The sequence below is a fragment of the Poecile atricapillus genome, chromosome 21 (assembly GCF_030490865.1).
Source record: "Poecile atricapillus isolate bPoeAtr1 chromosome 21, bPoeAtr1.hap1, whole genome shotgun sequence".
Taxonomy (NCBI): domain Eukaryota; kingdom Metazoa; phylum Chordata; class Aves; order Passeriformes; family Paridae; genus Poecile; species Poecile atricapillus.
The window spans coordinates 7,534,575-7,560,037 of record NC_081269.1 but is presented as its reverse complement, the minus strand read 5'-3'; the positions used below and the strand labels follow the sequence as shown (position 1 = coordinate 7,560,037).

The window sequence follows — 25,463 nt, the reverse complement described above, 5'->3', positions numbered from 1 at the left end:
TTCTCAATTAATACACGGAGATTATGTATAAAAAACAAGAGGTTAAGAGTGCAGTGCCCAATGGACCATCTGGTGAACATTAGGTTTGTCAATAAATCAAAGAAGCACCAGTTCATCAAGAAAATTCCATTTCAAACCACTGTCAGGAAAAAAAAATATGGGGAAAAAACCCTCACAAAATTGGTATTTTGGTATTTCATAAAAACAGGAGCATTAAATAACTTGAATCTATTTTCAATTATTTTATTGGTTCTCTTCTGATGTCCACAGGGCTTCACATCCTGGATGCTTAGCCCTTGTACACGAGAGCATCATGGAATAACTCAGTGCATTACCACAGGAGAAGCTCCTCTCTTTGCTCTCAGTCTTTCTCCTCACCATGGGTGATAACGTAGCAGAGGTTCTTATAGTCGAGGTTCCCAGAGACATCTGGAGGGAAGGCAGCAAACATCTGGTTGATCTGCCAAGCAAAAAAGAGATGTCACAGGCTGTGGGACAGCAGCATGAACATCGTTTCATTTTCAACCCAGCTCAGCTCCCTGGTGCTCTGGTCCTTCAACCATCATGGAAAAGTTTTCCTTGGGCTTGGTAAAATTGAAACTGGAGTTGGAACATGACTGGTTAATAAAGTCCTGCTAGAATCCCACAAGTTCCCTGTTGAAAAGAGCTCTCCCTGAAACCCAGGAAAGCCCTGGTTGATAAATGTACAGTCCAGTCTCTGTTCTGACTGGAACAGACTGCCCAGTCTGTTCTGTCCACAGACCAGCTCCACTCCATCTCCTCTTCTGAAAATGAAGTCCCCCTAAATTCCTCCCAACCAGCAGAATCCATGCTCAGTCTCACATAAACCACCAAGTCAGTGCCTCACTTCAGATTTCAAACCAAACAACTCATAGAAATGGAAACCAGAACACAGTCTCCACCCAAACCCACTTGGACTCCAGTAAATCAGTTGCCCAGCTGCCCATGGGGAAGAACAGCACGAGATAGGCCACACTTGCACTTGGATGGGAGTCCAGAGAATCTGTCTGACTTTGATTTAGCCATGGAGCTCTTCAGAAGAGATGCTTTGAATTGTTTCTAATTGCCAGAGCTGATATCAACCTCCTCTCAGTCTGGATTTCAGCTAAATTCATGCATTTAAAGAGGGGCAAGGACTTACTGCTGAACAGGAGCTGGAGCTGGATTTCTGTTTTGAATAAAGTTCCTTACCTCTTCTTGACTGAAGCGGTCTGCCTGTGTCATAAGCATTTCTTTGATGCTGTTCAAATAAAATGAAATAACCTGATTAAAGGGTGATAATGGCACATGACAATTCAGATGGCAAGATCCCTCCTGAAGTTGCATGAAAGAAAATCTGTGTGACCGCATAAATTAGAGCTGTTAATCCTTACATGATATTGTAAGAGATTTTCTGTGGGCACCCATCAGTGTCAATGCCTCGCTCTGCCAACTTATTTCTCTTTTGTGACATTTTATAGAGGTTTAAAATTGTTTAAGGTTATTACTGTAACTGAAATACAGCAATTTTGTATGCTTATCTTAACCTAAAATGCTAGGTTTCCTCACTTGCTGCTTAAAGTTTGGATCACTTAACAAAACCAAAAGAGAGAATATTTTCTGTAAAATCTGAGGATGAAAGGAACAGAGCATGAAATGAGAAAGAGGACTTGAAAGAGAGCTCCAGCCGCTATTCCGAATCATCACCCGAGAATCCTTTATTTGCATGCAGCCATTCCCAGAGGAGGCTGTGGAACTGCATGAGCCCTGCTGCATTTCACGGTGCACTGTCTTGATCTGGAGTCACAGCACTGTAACACGGAGCTTATCCCACACACAATCTGCATCCCGTGCAATTACATCAAAGAGAATATTTTGGGGGCAGACTCTCAGCTGATTTACCTTCTGTTTTAAACACATTGTGGGAAGGCAGTCGAGCATGTAATTCTTTTTTTTTATTTATTTTTTTTTTTTACCTAAGTTTAGAGGTGAATAGAAAAGCCAGGAACAATTATTTCTGTTTCTAGTCTAACCCTGTAGATAAAATGTCTTTATAGCTCCCCCAGTTACTGATGTGCTGAGGGCAGCACATGCACCACATGCTGGGACATCCACCAGTATAAACTCACTTATATTCACATAAACATCCCTTCAATAACATCTATAATTTCCCCTTCCTGTAAAAGAATTCCTATATTAATTTCACAGTTTTTATTCACGCTGAAGAGGCAGAGTTGTCTCTTTTTGCCACTACCAAATGTATTTCTACATTATCAGACGCAGTTCTGGAGCACTAAAACAAACTGTAAAGCTGTGATAACAGGTGAGCAGTCTTGTAGAAAAACAAAAGCTGAGGCAAATATAGAAATCTGGTTTGGTTTGGTTTTAGATTTGAAAAAAGGCTGCTTTTTTGAAGAATTTTTTGTGGGGGAGTGAGAGCAGCAGCTCTTCTGGAAGAAACCCTTTCTACTTTTTAAAGGGAATATTTAAAACTACTTATAATAGAAATCATGCCTGAACAGGAACACTTCCAGGGGAGCAAAATTCACCTACTGTTGGTGCAGATGTTCAGGGAGAACAGTCAATCCTCCATTTCTGCTCCCATACACTGCACATGAGAAAAATCCCCCAGCCAGAAGTGCAGTTCAGGTGACAAAGCTCCAGTGGCATTCACAGCTCTGATAAATGTGACTTTTTCCCAGGAAAAGGCTACACATCCCAGTTTGTAGCAGGGACACACACACACTTCTGCAGATCTTCTTGATATCAAGTGCACATTGGGAAACCCAGAAAGGGAACATTTCAAACAGAGGTTTCTGGGCACTGAATAAGGCTCTTACCCACAAGGACAAGTGTGAAAATATCTGTGCAAGCTTTCAGAAATACTCTGAAGTCACAGACAGAGCTTAAACTATTGCATATATTTTTCCTGTGTTACTTCACCATCCTCTGTAGTTAACGAAGTTTCTTCAACTCTTTCTCTCAAGTTTCTGTTTCTGTTCTCTTCATCTGGCCATTTGGTATCAACTGCATTTTTGAAGGCGAATTCTCAAATGATCAGTGGGTGCAAGAGTAGAGAGATCATTCCCCTCAGCAGAAATTGATTATTGGATATATATGCCCTTGACAAACATTAGCAAATGTAAACAGGAAGTGTGATCCAGGAAGGAGCTTGGTGAATAGAAGGAAGCAATTTTGTCAGAAGTTACAAATAAACTTCATGGCAAACAAGCCTGAATTCAAAAGAGATCTGGGCACTGTGTGTCTTCTATTCACATGCCTAAAGTATTTAGGGGAAAAGAAAAGATCAAATATCTAATTATAATCTTCTGATGCACAGCCCAGTAGGCTCTGGCACACTCATAAGGAAGAAGGACTGACTAAAGGATCTATGCACATTTTCCATTATTTATTTTATAGGGAAACAAACACTCACAATTTTCAAAGCCAGAAATTATGCACTTTTTTCTTTTTGTATCTTGTTTTCTTTAGAAAGCTTATTTTCTTCTCAAAAAATACCCCCAAAACCAAACCAAACCCAAATCCATTTGCCTTAACTTAAAAAGCCTAAATGTTATCCCTTCAGCTGGCTCACATCAATTCCTTCTACAGTTACAAATACCTTGTTGCATTCTGATATTTTAAAAACCTTTTTAAAAATTATCTGTGAAATCTCTGGGACATTTTTGGTTTTCCTCTGGGTCTGCCCCTTCTACAGTGCTGTCTCAGAGGAAAACAGGTGAGTGGGAAGGAGCAGAGCTCTACAGCTACGGGGAGAATCATCTCTAGCTCAGCTCCAAAGTCCAGCATGCTCTTCCATCCCCCTGGCTCCATTTTCATCTGGCCCAAATGTGGGAAGTTTCACTGGCCTCAGCATTAGGCACAGTTGGTGTTGGCCTGACTCACTCTGCCCCATGAGTGGCATTTGGGACTGAATCATCCAACCTTTCCAAACACTGCCCCAGTTCACACCAGCTGAGAACGGGACCGAGAGCATTTTCTCTTTTTGACATCATGCTGTGGGAAGGGTTTTATGTGTGGTATAATGATGCAGACAAACAAAGTCTGTCATTGAATTTGGAAGTAAGTTATAAACTCCTGGAGCTTCTGGAAAGGTTAGAAGGCTCCATCCCAGCTACCATCACATGGACTGAGTGAGTCATTTCCAGACTAGAGGTGAAAACACGCAGAGGGAAGAGACATAAAAATCCCCAGAAGGATGTTAACTCCATGATCATAAAAAAGAAGTTCTGATTAAAAGGTCAGCATGGCTGGTTTTGGAGAGAAACACTCCAGGATTTTTTTAATATGGAGAAATATTATTTATTAGCATTAACTGTCACATTGAAATGGCTGCATGAGCCAACAGAAAAATTATTTCAAAACTTCAAATGTCTACATTTTGGAAGCATATGAATAGAAGTTAAACCTCAAAGACATCCACGGAATTGATTTAATGGTTTGTTCTGTAATGATCAACATTACCCTCGGGTCTAATAAGTAAACATTATGCTCTGTTGTGGTGATGAACTAAAACAATTGTCTAATGTTAGCAGTGCAGTGGGGGTGGGGACAAGGTTGACCTTTTCCATCAAGGAAAAATAAAATATTTCTCTCTCATCTTCATTTTGGAGTGTGATACTGCATTCCTAATTTGCCCCAAACTCCAACTGGCTTCCAGCATCCAAGGAATGTAGATCTGGACACGGGGTGGCAAGCTGCAGATTTTATATGCAGGATATTGTTACAGATAGTGGTGGGAAATACAACATTTCATGGGTTCTGGAGTATCAGAAGTTCATATTTCATGGATGTGATTTCACTACTGTGTGATCTGCCCTATTTGGTGACAGGCTACATTTATTCTGTTGTTTGAGTCACTTCTGATATGATCCCCTGACTGTTCTTCCCAAGCTTTTTTGGGTGATGTTAACCCCAAAACCGTAAGGACAACTCTTAACCCTCTGTTCCTTCTGATTGATTGCTACATCCACTTGTGTTTTAATTAATTTGGAAGTTCTTACTCGAAGGACTGTCTCTCTTATTTTGCATTTTGCAGAAGTTCTCAGACCCACTGGAGTACTGCCATAGAAAACCACCTTGGTAAAGAAAAGATTGTACCTGAATTTTACATTTTCAACTAACTTTCATCAATAATTGCAGATAATGTCATGGAAATCTCCACAGGGTTCTGGTCAGAGGTTATCACAACATAAGCAGAAATAATTGATGCAAATACAATTTTGTAACTCATGGTTCCCTGATAGATTTCCTGTACATATCATGCTTTATAGAATCTACCTGAAGTGGCTGCTGCAGTAAAAGTACAAACCCCAAATTCACCATGAAATTTCAACTTATGAACAAATTTAAACATATCCATAAATCTAGGTACATAAAACACTTCTCTGGAGCAATGGGTCCAACCTCCTTATCCCCTGCCCTGATTTGATATCATTTATCTCACTCACCTGAAAGTCCTGCTTGCACCATTCTGGCAGTGCAAGGAGGGTTTGCATTTGTGCAAATACCTCTTAAAGTCCTTTTACATTGCTTTTTTGGTGCAACAGGATATGAATACAAATTAAGTTCTGCCTCCTTATTTAAAAATAGCCATATTGACAATAATTGCCAGATTATTAATAGTATTATTTGGTTTGGCTTTCACCGTATCTAGTGGAATTTTACAGCAAATTATTTCTAGAAGCAGAAGGCTCAAATGATAAACACATAAAAAAGGAAAACGTCCTGCACTAAAATCATGTCTCAGAGTTAATTAAATTGATCACTTTTTTAAAGAAGGGAGTAGCTTTCCCAATTTAGTCAAGTACTGAGAGTTAGGCACCAGACATTCATTTTAATTTTACATATGGAGTTAATTTACAAAGAGTCATGTGTCGATTTATATCCAGACCTTCAAAAAGAGGCTATCTAATGGCCTACATGTGATTATATTTCCGTTGGCTCTTGCAATGTCTGAAGACAATAACATCTCTTTTTGGTATACAAATACATTCATACAACAGTCCAGACTTACAACTCTGGCTTACAAAGCTAAATGTTTCTCTGCCTCTTAAAATACTGTGAAAAATACATCTTTTAAGCAGTTCTTTAAAACTCTGCAATTATTATTATTGTTGTTATTCTTCTAAAGGATTTGAAATAAACTTACTAGTCTGCCTTTATGCGGCCTTTTCCTTCTGGGTCGAAAATCTTAAAAGCATTCAGAATGGTTTCTTCTGGGTCCGTGCCTAAAATTAATGAAATATAATTTAGAAGGCTGGATGTATTTCTCTGGCTGCAGAATACTTGCTAAGTAATTACATTCACTTGAAAACAGTGCAAAATGGAGAATTCTGCAGTTGTGGGTTTGGAGACAAAGGTTCCCTAAGTCGGCAGCATTTGTCATGTCAGATAAACAATAGAGGTGAATAGTTCAATGCTCAGAAGCTTAAAAATAATAACTCATATCTATTCTATGTCTGCAGGAGAGAAAACTTCCAGGAACTGGTCTCCAATATCAGTACCCAGAGGATTAGTGGCTTTCAGAAATGAAAATATAACAAACTGTTTCCCTCACTGGCTTCCTTTAATCTTGCACTGTACGTTCCTTGTAAAAACACTTTTTGATGTTACTTGTTCTTGGCCATATAGAGAAGAGGTTATTTCCCTCACTAAAGGAAATGGAGCTCATCATAAAATCCAAATGCCAATGGAATGCAATGGAAACAGGATGATCAATGTGAGATGGTGATCTGCACTGAAATCCCATTGTACCCTTCCCCTTAAGTGTCTCTTCATTAAGTGTTACTTACAGAAACAGGATAATTTAAAGACAGGATGGTTTTTAGACTGTGGCTACAAGATTTTGATTCTGCCCTTAGCTGGGCCACAGATTTTTGGTATGACTTTAATATCCCTTTCCCTCTGTTCCCAGCAGTAAAATGATTGTAATGGTCTTCCTTTTCTTCCTTCCATTATCTATCCCATCTCTTTAGACTGGAAAACATTTGTGTCAGGGACTTGTTTTCACAGTGCCTTAATCTTGGCTGGGGCTTCTGACTATTCTGTAATACTGCAGACTCTGAGTACACTCATTTTCAACCCACACCAAAGGATACACCGTGTACTCTGTTTCTGACTATTCTCCAATATTTCAAAATATTACTGTAGTATACAGAATACAAATCTTTGTATAGCTGTAGGAAACCAGGTTTACAAGCAGATGAACTGATTCCATGGACAAAATGAAGCTATTTGGTATGCTGAAGGAGTGATTAAAAAAAGGATACGACACAAAGGGTTGCAGATTCAAAGTTTGTTTCAAAGTTTGGCAGAGGTAGAACCAGAACAGAACCCAGCCAGGGTTCCCTGCTCTACAGACTCTCCTGATGCCTTCACAGTTTGCTTTGTTTGAAAGCTTTCACAAGGATTAGCAGGATCCTAGAGGATATAATGGTGAACAAACCTCGGGCTAGATGGCCTCCTCCTCACCACACAATGCCCATGTATATTATTTTTGCCAAGCTGTGGGTGATGTATCCAAACTGCAATGAATCTGTGATCAATACAAAGAGCATTGGTGTTTAATGAGTGTTTTGAATGTCCCATGAAGAGAAACATCCCCCAGCTCCAAGGAAAGGGCTGCATTTTAAGTAGTCACCGCTGTGGGGGGGATTTTTTTTCCTTACTGTGTTTTACATTTTCTACTCTGTCATATCCTTGGACTTTGGCTTTGAAGAGAAGCAATGCAGCAGGCATTCTTTATTGATTAGCTGGTAAATAAAGTGGTTTCTTTGATGTGCGGCATCTCTGTTTTCTGTACAAATTGTATTATTCTGACTCCCTGTAGAAGCAGCTCCATGTGGTTGGCATTAACATAAACCGAGTTTTGTTAGCTGTTCATCTGGCATCATAATCTCAACATACAAAGCTAAAGCTCATCCTGAAAATCCCAGCTTCCCCTTTATGACAGAAATCAATTATAGCACAACAAATTTTACTTAGAAAGCACCTTTCACCAAATTCTCTGAGTGGTACTTAGCTAATAAAGAGTGTTGCAAAATTGCCATATCCACTTCCTCTAGCCCTTTCTCCCTTTCTAATTGCACTACAAAGGCTCTTCATCCCAATTAGTTTTGATTGGGAATGTGCAGTCTTTTGGCTCTGCTTCCTTTGCATGACAAACCCAACCAGAAGGGCATGACAAGCACAGCTGTGATTTTCCCTTCACCAAATGGAAATTAAAAAAACCCTCCTCCTTTGCTAGTAGCCAACAGGAAACCTGCAGACAAGAGGGTTCTGCTTTGCCATTCACCTTCCTGTGCTGGCTCTGCTTTTAGGCCACAGCACTGGCAGGGCCAGAGGCTTTGCCAGCTCCAGCAACTGTACAGGGCAAGGGGGAAGAAGGGAGAGGAGGAAGAGGGGAGAAGAGGAAGAGCTCATTTCCATGCTCACAAATGGAATGGGCAGCAGGACACCCCACTACAAACATCCACATATCCCAGGAGGAAGAATATGGAGGAAGGCACTCCCTGCTCTGCCAGAAGACACCTGGAATGTCCTGGTGGAGGTACCACAGCCAGGTTGATATCTGGGGAATAAAATCCTCTCCTCAGTCAGCCTTCTCCATCACCTCTCGTGCCTCCCAGACTTCCTGCCCTCTTTAGCAAGAGTGTCTTTCTTCCAAAACCAACTGCATGAATTCTTTCTTTCAGACCTCTCTGTTTTCTATTCCAAGCATAGAAAACCCTTCACTGGAATTGTGTTCAGCAATATAAAGCCAGAGTCCAGCAACAAAACAATAAATGTTTTTAAGAAAATAGGATCTGATTTTTCCATTTTTCTATTCATTAGCTATTTTAACAAACTTCTGGAATGTGCTTGGCTAAGGCCAGCCCTGCTTTGAAGGCTTTCACCTTTCTCTTATGCCTGTAGGAAGATGACTGGAGTTCTGTCTTGGTCTCACACCCCCCTCTCTTGCAGTTTCCAGCCATTAACTGGAGAAGAGACATGACTAAATTACCAGCTCACACAGCAAATTTCCTGAACTTCCCACAGTGTTCCCTATATATTCTGTGGCAATGGGTAAAATCCCTCTCTCTTATCATTGTAAATCCACTGAAATTTAATTATTTCAATTTATCTACTGCATTAAGGGTTATTCAGTGAAATCTTCACCTAATGGCAAAATCACTATTGGCCTCAAGTGACAATGAGGCTGGGCCACTGAGTTACAATGAATACAGAAAATGAGGGAAGCCCATGTTTGCTTAATGTGACAAAGGAGTGCAAAAAGGGTGGGTTTTTAGCAATGCTTAAAATCAGCTAACACTGGGAGTGCTGTGACTAGAGCATGAGCATGAGTTCAGCCTTCTGATGGTGAATAACTCCCCTGCACTGTGCTCCAGGCTGCTGAGGTTTCACCACCTTCAGGACCCCAACTCACCACTTTCATGTTAGCTTGTGTAAACTAAACCAGACCTTTGAACTGTCCTCTGCACCGTCCCTTAGCCTTTCATTCTTCCTCTCTGTCTGCAAACCTGGAGATCCCTCCTTGCCTCTAAGCATTGTTCTGTGGAGACATTATTATAATTTGCAAGGTGCTGAGATATTTCAGTGCCGAGGATCTCTGACAGATACCTCTCCAATCCCCCAGAGGTACTTACCTTTCAGCTTTTCCCCAAACATTGTAAGGAAGACAGTGAAGTTAATAGGACCTGGCGCCTCCTTCACCATGTCTTCAAGCTCTTCATTCTTGACATTCAGACGACCTGCAGCAGAGATCATTTTTCATAATAAATCACAAATTGTGTTTCGAAAAACGATTCCCATTCATCTCCTCCCACTGGGGAGCTCAGGGCTCTTTGCAACTTTGCTAATAACATGGTAGAACACAACTCCCAAATACCCCAGTGAAAAAGAAATTGGCAGAGCTGGCTCTGAGATCAAAGGGTGACTGAAGGAGCAAGAAGGATAAATAACACAGACATGGCCAGCAGTGGACGAGAGAAGGGGCACTTCCAAATAAACTGCCTTTTGGGTTGGGGCTTTATTTTTTACCTCAGGTGAAATATGGGCCCCACTGATATTAATTTAGCAGAGATGAAAGTGACTGAAGTGAATCCAAGGTCTTGTCTTTGCCCTCCTGGATATTGAGACACCTCTCTGAGTAGAGGGCAGAGGGATGAGCTGAGTAGTGGTATCCCTTCCCCATCCTTGTGCAGCCCTATTGATGAGAATTTAGACCCTGGAAACCCTCCTCAAATTGAGTGGTAATTTGCTGTGAATGTACTTTATAGGCATTGAAAGGCTTCAGTGAACAGGAAAGATAGCAGAACTTGGCCTTAAGAAATAAATATTTCAGGGTAACAGTAGCTACAGGCCAAAGTTTGCAAACCTCATTGTCACAATAAAGAGTTCAGGAGCTTCTGCTCCTTACACTGACTCTGCTGGCGTCTGATTCCACCCTGGGGAGCACTAAAGATTCTTATCAAGCTCTTTTTAATAAGCTCCAGATGGCAAAAGCCCAAATGCCTACATCACTGTTCAAGCCTCAGATGCTGCAATGAGGATTCAACTCCAGGTTTGGGATTATGAGTGCTTGAATTTTTTCTTTCCTTGGGAAGATTTGCTCTAATCTGCTTGATATTATCAAGATTATGACAGCCATGGAATGGACAATACCTAATCTCGTGCACATTTCACCCCACACAAACTCACAGCAGCACAGAACTCCACATGAAGCCCTCCTAGGTTTGTGTGGGCAGAGGGCAGCTAGTCCATGACTGCAGTGCTAATCAGTGGATATTCCATGGCTCCCAGATGAAAAAGCCTGGATTCAGAGGCAAATCAGAAATGCCTGGCATGGACCCCTGCTTGGGCAGGCTTCTTCTGAAATAGTTGCAGGGGAGGGATCAGACCTTCATTCCCCTCCCTGCTCAGGAGACTTCCCAGCTCTGTAGTGAGATCCCAGAAACCAAAGGGAGGAAGGTCAAACTGAACAGGTTTTCTTTTTTCCCCTGTGTATCTCATTTCTTCCCCCGCTGTCATTCTAATACCAACCTTTCTTCTGTGCTTGAAATTGAGACAGCATATCTCTTAAGTATTGAATTATTTGTTTACCTAGTGCAGCAAATGTGTCTCTCAAGTCTGCTTTGTCAATAAAGCCATCCCTGTTCTGATCCATGATGGTAAAAGCCTGTGGAAGGAAAAGGAACAGCTATTGCCATCTCCATGGCACAGGACAGTGTTCCAATCACACACATCAGTCCATGGGAAGATGATATTCATGCTGTAAAAAGGAATATTTAACTTCCTTTGATTCCTCCACATCATTGCACTTTCCTCACTTTCAACACATTACTGTATCTTGGCAAGGGGCTTAATTAAATCCAGCCAAACTTCTTCTTACTAAATTAATGCTCAGTGCAGCGTGCATTGGGCTGAAGCCAATGCTGGCAGCTCCAGCCATTCAGCCCTTAACCCATAAAAGTTTGAATTAGGGAGGCTTTAGCCAGGGCAGATTAAGCCAGAGGTTGCTCTGTGTTTTTACCTTCCCCATACCCCATTCTTTGAATGAGGCTGAAATGTTTCTGTAAAACATTTCATTTCTGTGGATATCTCTCTGCTCTCAACCTGAAGTCAATTCCTCCTGGGCCTTAGAATGATCCATCACACAGAGATAGCTGAACTTTCAAAAGTACAGAGAAATGTAGGTTCCATAAGATTATTTATTCAAAGTTTTTTCCCCTTTCCAATACAATGCATCTTTGAGACTGCTGTGTGCTCTGACTGACGCTGATGTGCTGACCTTGAATACTCTTGTCAGGCAAAATTTAACTTCCAATAGAAAAAAAAAACAGTTGTTTTTTATTTTTATTTTCAGCCAACATGGACTTCATGTGCTCTAACCATTGTTTACCAAGCCAGCTAACTTGGTAAACAGCTCATCTATCTGTTTACCCATTTGTGTGTCCATCTCTTGGCTGCCATCACACTTATAATGTTTCATTGATTTGGAAAGGTTTTAATGACCTGAAATTCCCCTGGTCATGCAATGGGGAATATTAGTTGATCCTGGCACGACTCTGAAGCTGGTTATCTGTCTGACAGGCACGTCAGTGTGGGAGAGTATCTTTGCAATGGTCAGGAATTATTCTTTCTTCAGTGTTCCCCTGAGATTGCAGTAACTTGCAGAGTTTTAAAGTCTGCTGCCCTACAGGGTGAACTTCTTCCCATGAACAAGTTATCTCCACACATCTTCAGGTATTTTCTCCTCCAGCTTTTCTTGCACTGCCCACAGCCCAGTTTGCCCACGGGGTTCCTTTCAGCACTATGTTCATAATCTTACATTTACCTTCCAAACCATCCCCTTAAAAAAAATTCAGCCCAACTCTTTAGAGATGTTTTGCCCTTGCTTTAAATGGTGATTCCCCACAACTTGGAAGCAAAAGAGAAAGAAAATATAAAGAGCAAAGCCGAACTCAGGCAGCTCACAGGAGACAGGAAGAGCATCAGGCACTGTAATGGATGAATTTTAAATAACAGAACAGCAATGCTGAAACAGTTGCTGATGAGCTGAAATCTCTAGATAAAAATGTTCTAATCCAAACCAGCCTTTCAGAAATACGTGTCCCAAGTATGCAGTTCTTAGACACAACATGGTTTTGGGTTTCACTCCACCACTCCACTGCCTCATGCTTTTGCCATTATTCTGCCACCATCTCCCTAGAAATGCTCCTGGTGTTATCATATTAAGAGAAGATCAAATAGTGGCATTCTGTCCAGTTCTTTTTGTTGGTCCATCTTCAAGCCCCAATTCTTGGAGAAAATGAAATGGAGGTTACTAGGATATGGAGAAGAAGTGGGAGAAGAGAGTCAAACGTGTTCCCATTGACTGTGGGGAAATGATTAGTGGTTCAAATTAATTTAGCTGGGTCATATTCCCAGGCCTTGCCTTGGGGTTTAGTCCCCTTCATCACTGAGCCTTCCTGGTGGGAATCCTCAAGAAAAGTAAACCTGAAAGCCACGTGAAGGCACAAAATGAAACAGCAGACATTTATCACACTGGAAATTGCTCTGGAGATATGAGTCAGAAGAAATGGGGAAAAAATCGGTAATTTAAAATGACAAACCAGTGCAGAATGTGATGGTCTCATGGACTCTCTAGATTGTCCACACAAAAAAAGAGCACAAACTCATCAAACAGCTTGTCTGTCTTTTATGTGCTCCAGCTTTTAGGCCACCCCATCAGTTTTACAGGTAACTGCAATGCATGGAACAGCAAATCCCTTGGGAGCTGAAAGATGCTTAGCTCATCTCCACATGTTGTCTTGTTTTATTGGTATTTGTGGAGAAAGTTGGCTGAGGGCTTCTTGGCATTTTCATTCCTAGTTTGTGGGCAGCTTCAGAAGGGCACAAATATTTTCTGTTGCTGTTGTGGAACAGAGCACAAATGAAAGCCCTGGTTCAGCCTGGCACCTCTAGTCAGGACAATGCCTGATTTAGAATATCACTTAACTTTTAACATGTGCTCAAGTGTTTTCCTGAATCAGGGCTGAAGTGGATGAGAGGGCGCTTTTCCTTTATTTTGGGGTGGGGGCTTGGGTGCTTTTCAAATAAGTCTTGAGCTTGAAACAGGGGAGTGAGTGAGGGAAGTAAGGAAAGAAAGAATGAAAGAAAGAACAAACAAACACACAAGGAAAATGATCTACCAGCCAAAACCACAGGGATGATTCAGAAAACAACTGTGTGTTCTATTAAAGCAGATGGAGAATTGAATAAGGATTACAAACAAAACCTATGTTATTCATTAGCAATAACAGGAGACTATAGAGAACAGCAGAGTAGTGACCAACCTCTTTGAACTCCTGGATCTGGGTTTGTTCAAACATAGAGAAAACATTGGAACCACCTTCTATCTTCTTCTTTGCCTTTTTGGGAGCCTGTAGTACAAATAAGAAGATCAAATATATATTCCTTTGTCTGTTAAGCACCCATGAAAACAAATTACATCTTCAACAGAAGGTAAAAACTACACAGTCAAATAATACAAGAGGATTGTGCTTTGTTATTACAAGGTTTTAAAATTCAATCTTTTAGACAGATAGATTTAGATATATAAATATATAGGATTGAATATATATATATATATTTATACAAGGGATAAAAATTGCTGCCTAATTAACAGATTGAGGCCTTTTGCCACTCCCTGCTGTGTCCTGGGACCTGAGAGCTCAGATAAACCAGGACAGTTTGTCACTGTGCTGCCTTCAGAAAGGTGAGGGACCCAAAGTGTGCTCAGCATCCTCCCTGGTGCTCTGTTTGCTCCCCTGAGGAGCTGCTGTTCCTTGGGCAGCATCACCTCCACCTCAGAGCATCCCAGACCCTTCCACACAGGGATCACTCCCGTTCCACACTGGCTCTGCAGAGCTCAGGGCTGACATCCTGATGGTGTCACTTGGAGATTAGGAGCTAGAATTCCCAGCCTGCTGTTCTCAAGAAATTCCAGAACTCGGGTCAGTGCCCACAAGGGCTCCTTCTTCCCAGTTCCCATGCTGGGACTGGCAGCCAGACTCCAAGCAAGGCCCTGCATGAAGACTCAGCTCAGGAACTATAAAGGGAAGTTGTATCATTTCCTACTCACACAGAAATGTTCAGAAATCTGCTTGGTCTGGACCAGCACTGACAGAACAGATTAATCCTTCCCAAGCAGGAACACCTTCCACTTCTGGAATCTCTGTTCCTGAACCAACCTATGGCACTGCAGTGCAGCACCTTACCAGACCATGTTATTTTAATATTCAAGATAGTCATCTTAAATGAAAGGGCAGGACTGCTTTTATCACCATTTCTTGAGGCTGAGACAGAGCAAGACTGGGGAAAGAGCTACAATGATATCTAAGAATCTAATGCTCACTAAAAATCAGTCAGAACTAGGCTTCATTTAATATCTTTGAATTAGGGCCCAACCAGCTTGCCTAAGACAATACAGTTCTTGTTCTGCAGTAAAGAATAAAATCTGTGATTCCAAAGGATTACAGAAGTGTTTTAACCACAGCATTATCCTTACTTGGGGCAGGATAATGAGCTGCATTGCCTTTTGAGTTCCCTTCCAGACAGATTACTTTTTTCTTTATCATTTTTACTTTTAAACTTCATTATCATAGTCCCACCTGGTTCTAGTGTCACAGAAAATTAGGCTTACTTAGTTTGGGCTATTCTGCATGAAACAGAAGGCAACTTCTACTGTCTCCTTTCATCAAAATAAAAAAGCCTGTGAAAGTTCAAATTCAATACTGATTTCAAATATCCTGAGGAGCAGAGCAGCTCAAGGAAATATTCCCACTTGACTCTGTTTGAAGCATACATTGTCTGATCAATTTAATTTGCCAGGCAGATTTCTGCACTCAGCCACCCTGGTTTACATCCCAGGATATGGAAGGGGGAAATCAGGGCAATGTTAGACACTCTCCCACATACCCACACTCCAGACCTGTCAAGCTCCTATCAGATAATTCAAAGAACTAAAATCTGGAAATAGAAATGGAAATTAAGTGAAAAATATACTTGTAGCGAGGATAAAAACAAGGATAGAATGCCACCACAGGCATGGAAAAAAGAAGTTAATAAGTGGAATGTTTAATGAATGTAGAAATATTGATTTTGGAATAAACAGATTCCCTCCTCCTCCTCCACATGAAATAAGTGTTATTTTGAGCAGTAATGGGCAATCTTCCACATAACGTGAGGTGCCTGGAGGAGGCTTTCAACACTTCCAGATCGAATGGAAATATTCAGAACAATCCCACGTATTTACATGTATTTGTTCCCTGAGGGAAAGGGGAAGCAGATGTTCCCCAGGGGAGAGCACTGCCAGCTGTGGGGGGACTGACCACAGGGCTGGGGGCTCGGATGGGGCACTGGGGCTGCTTCTGCTGGGCTCCTGGAGCTGCTCCTTCTGCACACAAAACAGGCTTTGCCCCCCTCATGGTCTGTTCTGTGGCCAAACACAGCATCCATGCTCAGCCTGATAAATATTCCCCGTGCTAGAAAACCATCTGCATTTTTTCAGCTATCACCACCAGTGGGGTCCAGCTCTTCTAAATGCCAAACACTGACAATTCCTCCATTATTCCTCAGTTTATTGGGTTCTCTGGGCTGTAAGGCTTCAAGCAAGGGCTGTAGCTGTAAGGAAGGATCAGATAAATGCAAAAGCTGCACCTCAAGATCTATTAGAAACAGACCAGCAAGTCAAAAACCACCCCAAAATTTCTGATTGTTAGTGGAGTCCTTTTCAAGGCAAAGATTGAAAACTGATTGTACAGGGAACAATTACTGTAGTATAATAGAGTGTTTAGATCTGGGAGGGACATTAAAAATAATTTGCTTCCAGCCTAGAAGTACTAGAAAAATTTATCCTAACATATTGGTTCACTGTTACTCTCTGGTTTGTTGTCTCCAGGGATGACAGAGGAGATCAGTGCCAATGATACTCAATCAATTTTTAGTTTTTCTGCTGAAGGCCTGGATCTGGATCCTATTTATGACCTGCTCATAAATAGGAGGGGGCTGAGACCACCAATACCTTTCACAGGGGCCCATGAACAGCTGCCAGCTGGGGTTGGTTTCCATCACCAGGTTCAAGCTAAGTCTTGTAGCATCCAACACAGAGCATCTTGGATTACCAGTTCCCAGTACTGGGAATGCAGCTTACCTGCCCTAAAAAGCCAGGGAATTTGTAATCACAGAAAGAACTGCACCCCAATTTGCATAATTTGGGCAGGGAGAAGCTATGAGGAGGAAGGCTGAGAGAGAAGTAGGTGGAGCAGGAACAGAACAGAGTTCATTGTCTTTCTGGTGGGTAACTTGAATTGAAAGACAGCTCTGAGAGAACAGAAATAGGTCTGTGTTACAGAAAATAATAACTCTGAGAATAGAATAGTTCTGTGCTGCTGTCTGACAATTCCAAACACTCCAGAATTTTTTAATGAACACAATCAGGATTCTGACTCCAGAGTCTCTCTCTGGAAGAGTGGCATATCAAAAGGAACATCACAGAACTGAGCAAACACATGGCTTCTAAGACGTCAAGGATTTAGTAGGTGACCCACAGAGGAGAAAGTGGGTGACTGACACATCACTTCTGCCTGCCTTGATTTCCCCACTCTTGAAACCAAAGTGTGCCAGGCTGCACTTTGCAAAGATAGAGCAGCTCTCATTGCAACATGTGCTGTGAGACTGACATACAAAACGTGCCAGATGAGAAACTGAAGAGCTGAGGGTCCCCTGGGCTCGGATTCCGAGGCCTCAATAGCACAGCAGTGGGAAGAATGTTGCAACAACTGAACAAGCCTATTAATATTCCTGCCTGAGCGTATTAATCATCCCATTGTGAAGAAAACAACACTTCACTTTAGAGGAGAAACCACAGGCTTGTCGCGTATCACTCATTTGTCTTACCAGTGTTAGCACTCTTTCAATTAGCCTGGGTTCTAAAGGGTCTTTTTTTGTTGTTGTTGTTTTGTTTGGTTGGTTTTGGTTTGTTTTAGAGGTTTTAAATGAAGAAATGGAGCCATACCAAAATCTGGTCCCAAGAAAACTCTGTTGTACCAGCCATTTTCTTTGAGCTGAGATTCCCTCACTGAGGTTCTTTATATTTCTCCTTTCTGGCAGAGTCAGGGAGCCCAAAAGAACCAGGGTGGAGGGACACAGGCAGGCAGAGCCAATGAGTGTGTGTGGCCTTTGCCTCTCTGGATGTAAGAACAGGGATCCATTTCTTATATGCTGCAAAGGTGTCAGGGGGGGATGTTCAAGTGAAGAGGGAAATTTGATTTCAGGGTCACCTAGAAGAAAACGGGGCAGGGAATCAGTTTCTATCTCTACATACAAAGGAGGAAGGAGATGAAAATACCTTGTTCTTACTTCAGAACATGAGGCATTGTTTGCCCTGATAAATTCATAAAGAGGTGATGCTAGAGCAGATCCATGACACTGGATTATTGCAGAGCTTTATCATCTTCACCCCTCAGTGCATTTTGCAGACAACCCAGAAAAATATGGAAAACCAGGCAAGTTGCTGCAGGGTGAGCAAGGTCCCTCAGTGGCTGCTCAGGGGCACAGTGGCACCCTCCAGTAAGTAGGAATTAACCAACCTCTAGCTGGCATTTCCTGCAGTGCAGAAACATCTCCACAGGCAGTCAAGAGAGAGGGGCAGCACTCTGACACAAGCCACAGCTTTGGTTTGGTTTGGTTTGGTTTGGTTTGGTTTGGTTTGGTTTGGTTTGGTTTGGTGAGGTCACTTCCTAGTCCATCATGCTTTAAGCTCCACAGAAAATACTCTTAATAATTAACGAGGACACAGCGTGGTGTTCCTGACAGCAAAGTCAAAAAACACAAGCAGAAACACTTCCCTACTCAGCCACTCATTGTGTCTTCTAATTTTTCTATCAAAACCAACCTCAGTGGATAAGCAGGGAGAGAGCCCTGCAGGGAGAATCAGCAGTGGACACTGTTAAGAGCCTGATTCTGTTGTCTTGTACCCTTAAGTGTTTATTCACTCCAGGACAAGGTAGACATAAGATACCACCAGGTTTTTACGCTTCACATTTTGTACTTCCTTCCTCTGCAACTACATCTACAACTACAGAAAAGACAGAATCATCCATCACTTTGCTCAGACTGTGTCCCCTGCTGTGATCCACTGTATGATGTTAACTCTCAGTTACCATCACTTTTTCATCCATCACACTCTCTCCTTGTTTTTCATCCACTCTGGGATCTCGGTGCTGACATTTTTCGTCTTCGAATTTTTGTTATCATCAAATACGGCTTCTGAATCAGAAGTTACACCTCAGACCTGGACAAGGGATTGCTGCAGCATGGGACAGGATATTTGTTGATTTTTGTCCCACAGGTTTGATATACTGAGATAATTTACACTGCATCTGCACCAAACATCCCAGCTATGGACAGGCCATCATTTTTTAGAGTGGTTTAGGTCCTTTCCATGGCAGGTGAGCAGCACAAGGCCAACCCAAGTGTGTGCCTTTGAGGGAACAGTCTAGAGGAGTAAGCAACACAAACTGCTCTAAGGGCACAATTTGCATTTCAAACAGGCAGCAGCCTCAGATCATTCAAATAAACCACGTTATCAGAACTGAGAAACAGAAGATCTTTTTATTGCCTGCTCTGCAGTCACAAACAGATCCCTCCCTTCTCATCCTCGCTCCATTTAGTGTGTAGTCCCAGCCTGTGCACACCCACACAGACACACCTTTGATCCCTGCTAGATACAAGAATCTGCTGGCCTGCAGCCTCCCTGCTTCACTCCCGGACACTGAAGCGTTCTCCTCCTCCCACAGAAAACCCTTTCCAGTCACAGCCTCCTCCTGACATCCCCAACCCCATCCCAGAGCAGCAGAAAACCTCCCCAGCCTCCTCCACCTCGGGGACCCCAAATCCAACAGCTGAGACCAAATCCAGCAGCTGCTTTGTCCAGCCCAGCAAACCTTGTCATCCTTCATGGGAACGGATGAGCGGTCCCTGTCTGCACACACGGGGCTGTCACACACACGGACACACAGACACACAGACACACGGACACACACACAGACACAGGGACAGACACACGGACACATGGACACACACATAGACACATGGACAGACACACAGACACAGGGACATACAGACAGACACACGGACAGACACACGGACACACACATAGACACACAGACAGACACACGGACACACAGACAGACACAGGGACACACACACAGACACAGGGACAGACACACGGACACATGGACACACACATAGACACACGGACAGACACACAGACACAGGGACACACACGGACACAGGGACACAGGGACACACACACACACACACTCACACACACTCACATACACACACACACACACAGACACAGACACAGACACACACACACACTAACACTCACACACACTCACACTCACACTCTCTCACACACACACACAGACACACAGACACACACACACTCACACACACACACACACTCACACACACTCACTCTCACACAGACACACACTCACACACACACTCACACACACACTCACACTCACACACACTCACTCACACTCACACACTCACACAGACACACACTCACACACACACACACTCACACACACTCACACAGACACACACTCTCACACTCATACACACACTCACTCTCACACTCATACACACACTCACACACACACTCACACACAGACACACACTCACACTCACACACACACTCACTCTCACACTCATACACACACTCACACACACACTCACACACACTCACTCTCACACTCTCACACTCTCACACACATCAGCAGTGGCACAGGCAGCCCCAGTTGTGCTGCAGGGGTCAGTCAGTCAGTCAGTCATTCAGTCAGTCAGTCAGTCAGTCAGTCATTCAGTCAGTCAGTCAGTCATTCAGTCAGTCAGTGAGTCAGTCAGTCGGTCCGTCAGTCAGTCAGTCAGTGAGTCAGTCAGTCAGTCAGTCATTCAGTCAGTCAGTCAGTCAGTCAGTCATTCAGTCAGTCAGTCAGTCAGTCAGTCATTCAGTCAGTCAGTCAGTCGGTCAGTCAGTCAGTCAGTCAGTCAGTCGGTCAGTCAGTCAGTCAGTCAGTCAGTCGGTCAGTCAGTCAGTCAGTCAGTCAGTCAGTCAGTCAGTCAGTCAGTCAGTCATTCAGTCAGTCAGTCAGTCAGTCATTCATTCAGTCAGTCAGTCAGTCAGTCAGTCAGTCAGTCAGTCAGTCATTCAGTCAGTCAGTCAGTCAGTCAGTCAGTCAGTCAGTCATTCAGTCAGTCAGTCAGTCAGTCAGTCAGTCAGTCAGTCAGTCAGTCATTCAGTCAGTCAGTCAGTCAGTCAGTCAGTCATTCAGTCAGTCAGTCAGTCAGTCGGTCAGTCAGTCGATCAGTCAGTCAGTCAGTCAGCGTGGCTGTGCTGTGGTCAGTGCCTGTGCCAGCCCAGGTGACACGTTCCAGCCTGCAGAGCACACTTGAGCAGAATGCAGGCTATTTCTGGGCACAGAAATGTGCTGTGAGGTGTCACTCGAACTGAACAAACACGGGAGTGTTTGGGGAATAAGAAAAAGGCTTCCCCCTCCTTCCTTGTGCCTCTGCCCTTCCTTCTCCCCACCAGCACGGAGCATGCGGGGAGACATCACAGACCCAACTCGTCTGAAATTCCCTGGAATAAACGGAGAGCCGTAGACAGTTCTCAGAACTCCATTCCACAGCACTTGTGTGGTCTGCTCTTGTTAGAAAAATTATCTCCCTGAACCCTGCCTCTCTCACTGTCATCAGCCCTGGATGTCAGAGCCTAGTAGCACTGGCTGACTTGTAATTATTTTTTACTATGCTGCTTTGTCTGCACTAATCCTTTGAAAGTAGCTTTACTGCACATCTGAAATATTATGATGCTATAAAACCTCTGTAATATTTATAAATCCCTTAAGACATCATAAAGAGAGAAAAAAACCTCCCCACAGAGTTCATCTAGCATAATTACATATACATTTCCCTCTGATTAATAAAAAATGATCACTTCCTTATGTAAAGATATTCTTCAGCTTTCTTTCATTAAGGCTATTTTTTTCTTTCCATTCTAAATCTGTTTCATGTGTCCCTGTATGGTAAGGTACCTCAGAAGAGATTTTCCCAAAACAAAAGGCACAATGAAAAGAACCACCACAGAGCATCGTCAGTTGAGCTGGGAGCCAGGAGACAGACGAGTCTCTCACTATATTTTCACATCTCCTAACTTAAGCATTTCATCACAGAATGTCCTGGAATATCTTCAAACATCAGTGAGTGTTGGTGTGTCATTGAACTAAGCAGGCAGGGAAAAAACTGATAAGTGAAATCTTTGGAAAGAATTTTTAAAAAAAAAAAGAGGGGAAAAAGAAAAGCTAAGACCCAACACTTGTCCCCCACCCCACAAAAGGGCTGGCTTAGACTTTAGTGAGGCTGATTAAAGAGAAATCTGTAAATCCACACCTGAAGAGCCATAATCAGCACAAGGCACTGGTCCCTTCTGAAACACTGAGTGTGAAACCACTGACACTGGGCTGGCACTGGCTGAAACTGGAACCTGTTTCGTGCATGGATTTTAGAAATGCCATTGAATGTGGTTTTGCCCTGCTCAGAACAGCACGTGGATCACATTCATCACCTGCTTAAATAGGATCAAGTTTGAAGTAAGCTTTGAGAAAGCTTTTCATATACAACTCCCTCTCTGGTGTTCTCCACAATCAAATATTCCATAGCCCCAGGGAGCCACTGGGCAGCATTGCTGTTAGACAGCCTGAAAAGGACCTGCAAAAAGGAGCAAAATAAAGACAAAATCACCTGCTCTTTTTTTGGTTTTTTTTTCTAATATTGTTGTAGTCATTCCTCTGAATTTGCAGGAGACAAAGATCTGCCCAATCTGCCCACGGTTCCTCAGGCAGGAGTTCTTTGCTCCTTGGAATCACATGGAGTGAGGTGGCTGGTGGAGTCCCAGAGCTAAAAGCCAACAGTGAGCAGGGCAAAGGCAAGACACAGAAATTTCTCCAGTGCTTCCTACTTCTCCCCACAACCACAAGAGCAACACAGTCACAGTTCCAGAGCAATCCCTTTCCCTCAGTCCCCTTCACACCACAGCAGACCTTAATTCTATCTCACACCAGCCGTGCCAGGTGTGTGAATGTGGGACAGAGCTGCACAAACTCTTCCTTTCTGCACATCCATCCACGTTCTCTGCCCTCCTCGTTTGTTAAATGCATGCAGAGCAGTCCTTGGGAGCTCCCAGCTCACTCTGGGGGGTAAATCTGCATTCTGGATGTGATGCTAAGATGAGATTTCATGGGATGCTGGGTGATCGTTCCTGCTCTGCTTGAATCATTAGAGTCAGAAAGAAATAGGGAGATAAAGAGGCATGGGGAAGGATAAACCTACCATGGTGCTGCTGCTCCTTCCACCCCTTCTCTGCCAACCAGCCAGCCAGCAAACACAATGCCAATTGTCTCTTTATATAGTGTCACCAAGGAATAAAAATATGCCTGCTCCAAGTTTAGACAATAGATGTAAGGTTGGAAAAGTGCAGTAATTGGATCCCAATACCATTCCAAGCATCTGTTCCATGCACAGCTTTTGCTTTCACAGAAATAATGCAGCAGATAAGTAGAGGAGGCAGTTGGGATACAATTGTACAGCCCTCACAGCAAGCTGGAGCTGAAGGGGTTTTCCCATCTACTGCTAAATAATGAACACAGGGCATGCACTGGAAGATTTTAAGTGGACATGGCATCCTGAAAAAGCAGGAAGGGAAACACACTCCTTGGGAAAACGCTGGGGAAACCAGCAATAAATCCTGGCCACTTCAGTAGCCCCAGAGCCTGGTGCAGGCATTCAGAAAACCTCTGAGGCTCTGCAGAACTGCTTCTGTACCTGGAGGGTGGAAAAGCACTGCTCTGCAAATGGCAATAAAATGACTCAGATCAGGTCTCTTTTCCCTGAATCTATAAACATGCCTGAAGTCTGGGGCCATATCCCAAGATACTGCAAAGTGGTGGAGAGCCATGGACTTCAAAGCATGAAAAAAGAGATGTGTGGTAATGAATATGGCAGTGGGAGCAGGAGGAAACAGGAGGCAGCGTAGGAGCCACGAGGGCTGTGTCTCCCAGGGAATGCTCATGGACATTAATACACATTCCATCCATTGGAATTACTGCAATGGGCCAAAACATTAACCAGTGTGAAATTGCATAATTCCATTGACATGAAATCATGGTTCCTAAAGGTCTGATCCATGGCTCTCAGACTTTCTATACAGGAACAACAAAACATTAAATTCAGCAGGTTTTTCAGGAAGCTGCAACTGAAATTCTTCTCTCTGTCAGTCACCCCATCCTTGAGTCACAGCAGTGCTTAACCAGTGAACTGAACTTTGGGACAGATGTGCATTTAAGTTTCTGGTTGAACGAGGACCTTGTTCTTTCTCCAGGTCCAGCCCCTTGCAGTGCTGTCATCTCTAATCTTAGATCTGACTGCGTGCTCTTCAGGGCAAGGACTGCTTTAGCTCTTGTGGGGCACCTCAAACACCTACAGGGATAATTAAGTAATAAATAGGCATAATAAAGCTCATCTGGCTTTAGTGAAATTGCCGTGGATGCACGTTGGAAGTTAGCCTGGTGCTCATCGTTCTGACTTAGTGACATTATACCAATCCCCAGTGTACCAGAGCATGAAAATAAATCCCTCAGCCCCTCTGCCTGCAAGTGCCTGCTGGAGAGCAGCCCCAGGGTTGTGTCCTAGGCTGGGTCTGGAAACCTGAAAAGCTCAGGGTGAGGTTTCTGAGGGAAATCCTACATGATTTCCAATGGTCATTGTGATAAAGATGTATCGTGTTCACTGGGTTAGATCCTGATTCATCAAAGCTGTTAAGCATCCACTTAATTTTTAGGGAGGAATAGTCCCACTGAAATCCACAGAACAGCTCACAAACCTTCATGTGAGAATGTGGTTACTCATTCTGCAGGATCAGAGCCTAATACCAAAAACAGAGACAAATGAGCAGCAACTTTGTCACCGAGTCCACTGGGCCTGGGATTCCGTCCTGTGAATTTTGTGTCCTTTCTTGGAAGAATTCTTATCCTTTCACCCAACCATTTCATGGTTTTGTCCTAGCAGCTCTGTTAACAGACTTTTGTATTGTTTTATTGGGAGTTTTGTTTTCTTTTATCTAGTATACCATCAATCAGCATTGTTATTATCAATTTGCTCCTTAGTCTTGTAGCTTGATCTGCAGGCATTTTCCAATAGTGCCTGTATTTTCTGCATTGATCTTTATCTTTTCACGGAATTTCTATATTAAATGAATCCTTCCAAGCTGGTTTTTTTAAATGACATGACACACTGGGATGAAACCCACACAATGCTGTGTGTTTGTAATGCACATGTCCTGAGAGACCAGAGCCCTCTCTGCTTAGTGGTGAAACAAATCCACAGAGGAATGAAGGGAGACATACATCTTGGCTTTAAAGGTCTGCTTGCTTCTGCAACTGCCTCCAAATTATAGAAAGGCTCCAGACTGGAGAGGGGAGGGAGAGAAGGGGGGAATAACATAAAGACTGAAAAAGAAAGGCTTGAATTTAATTGCCCTAAAAATTTCAATCATTCAATCTGGTAATTAGAGAGCTGGCTGATTCAGAAAGCAATTTCATTTGGAGGAAAAAAAAAATAATAAAAAAAGAGCCCAACAAGATAATTGATGCTAAGTGAATATTTTACCTGAAATATTAAATACCAAACTTAAGTCTGCCTCCAGGGCCCTTTCTGCTACCCCTTTTTGATCTGTCTTTCTACTTTGTATTTTCCTCTCACATGACTCAACAGAACAGGACACTCCTTCAGAGAGTCAGATTGTCACAGGGACAGGTTTATTTGAACTC

At 42.9% G+C, this 25,463-nt stretch overlaps 1 protein-coding gene across 1 annotated transcript; it reads right to left on the bottom strand.

Moving 5' to 3' along the window:
* Positions 1-227: 227 nt before the first annotated feature.
* On the bottom strand, positions 228-23,025 carry MYL10 (myosin light chain 10). The gene is made up of 7 exons (XM_058854326.1): positions 22,969-23,025; positions 13,860-13,946; positions 11,125-11,200; positions 9,669-9,773; positions 6,173-6,251; positions 1,213-1,261; positions 228-460 (listed from the first exon to the last, which is right to left on the bottom strand). Exons 1-7 carry the CDS (start codon positions 22,969-22,971, stop codon positions 362-364), a joined length of 498 nt encoding a protein of 165 aa, XP_058710309.1. The 5' UTR covers positions 22,972-23,025; the 3' UTR covers positions 228-361.
* Between the last annotated feature and the right edge of the window lie 2,438 nt (positions 23,026-25,463).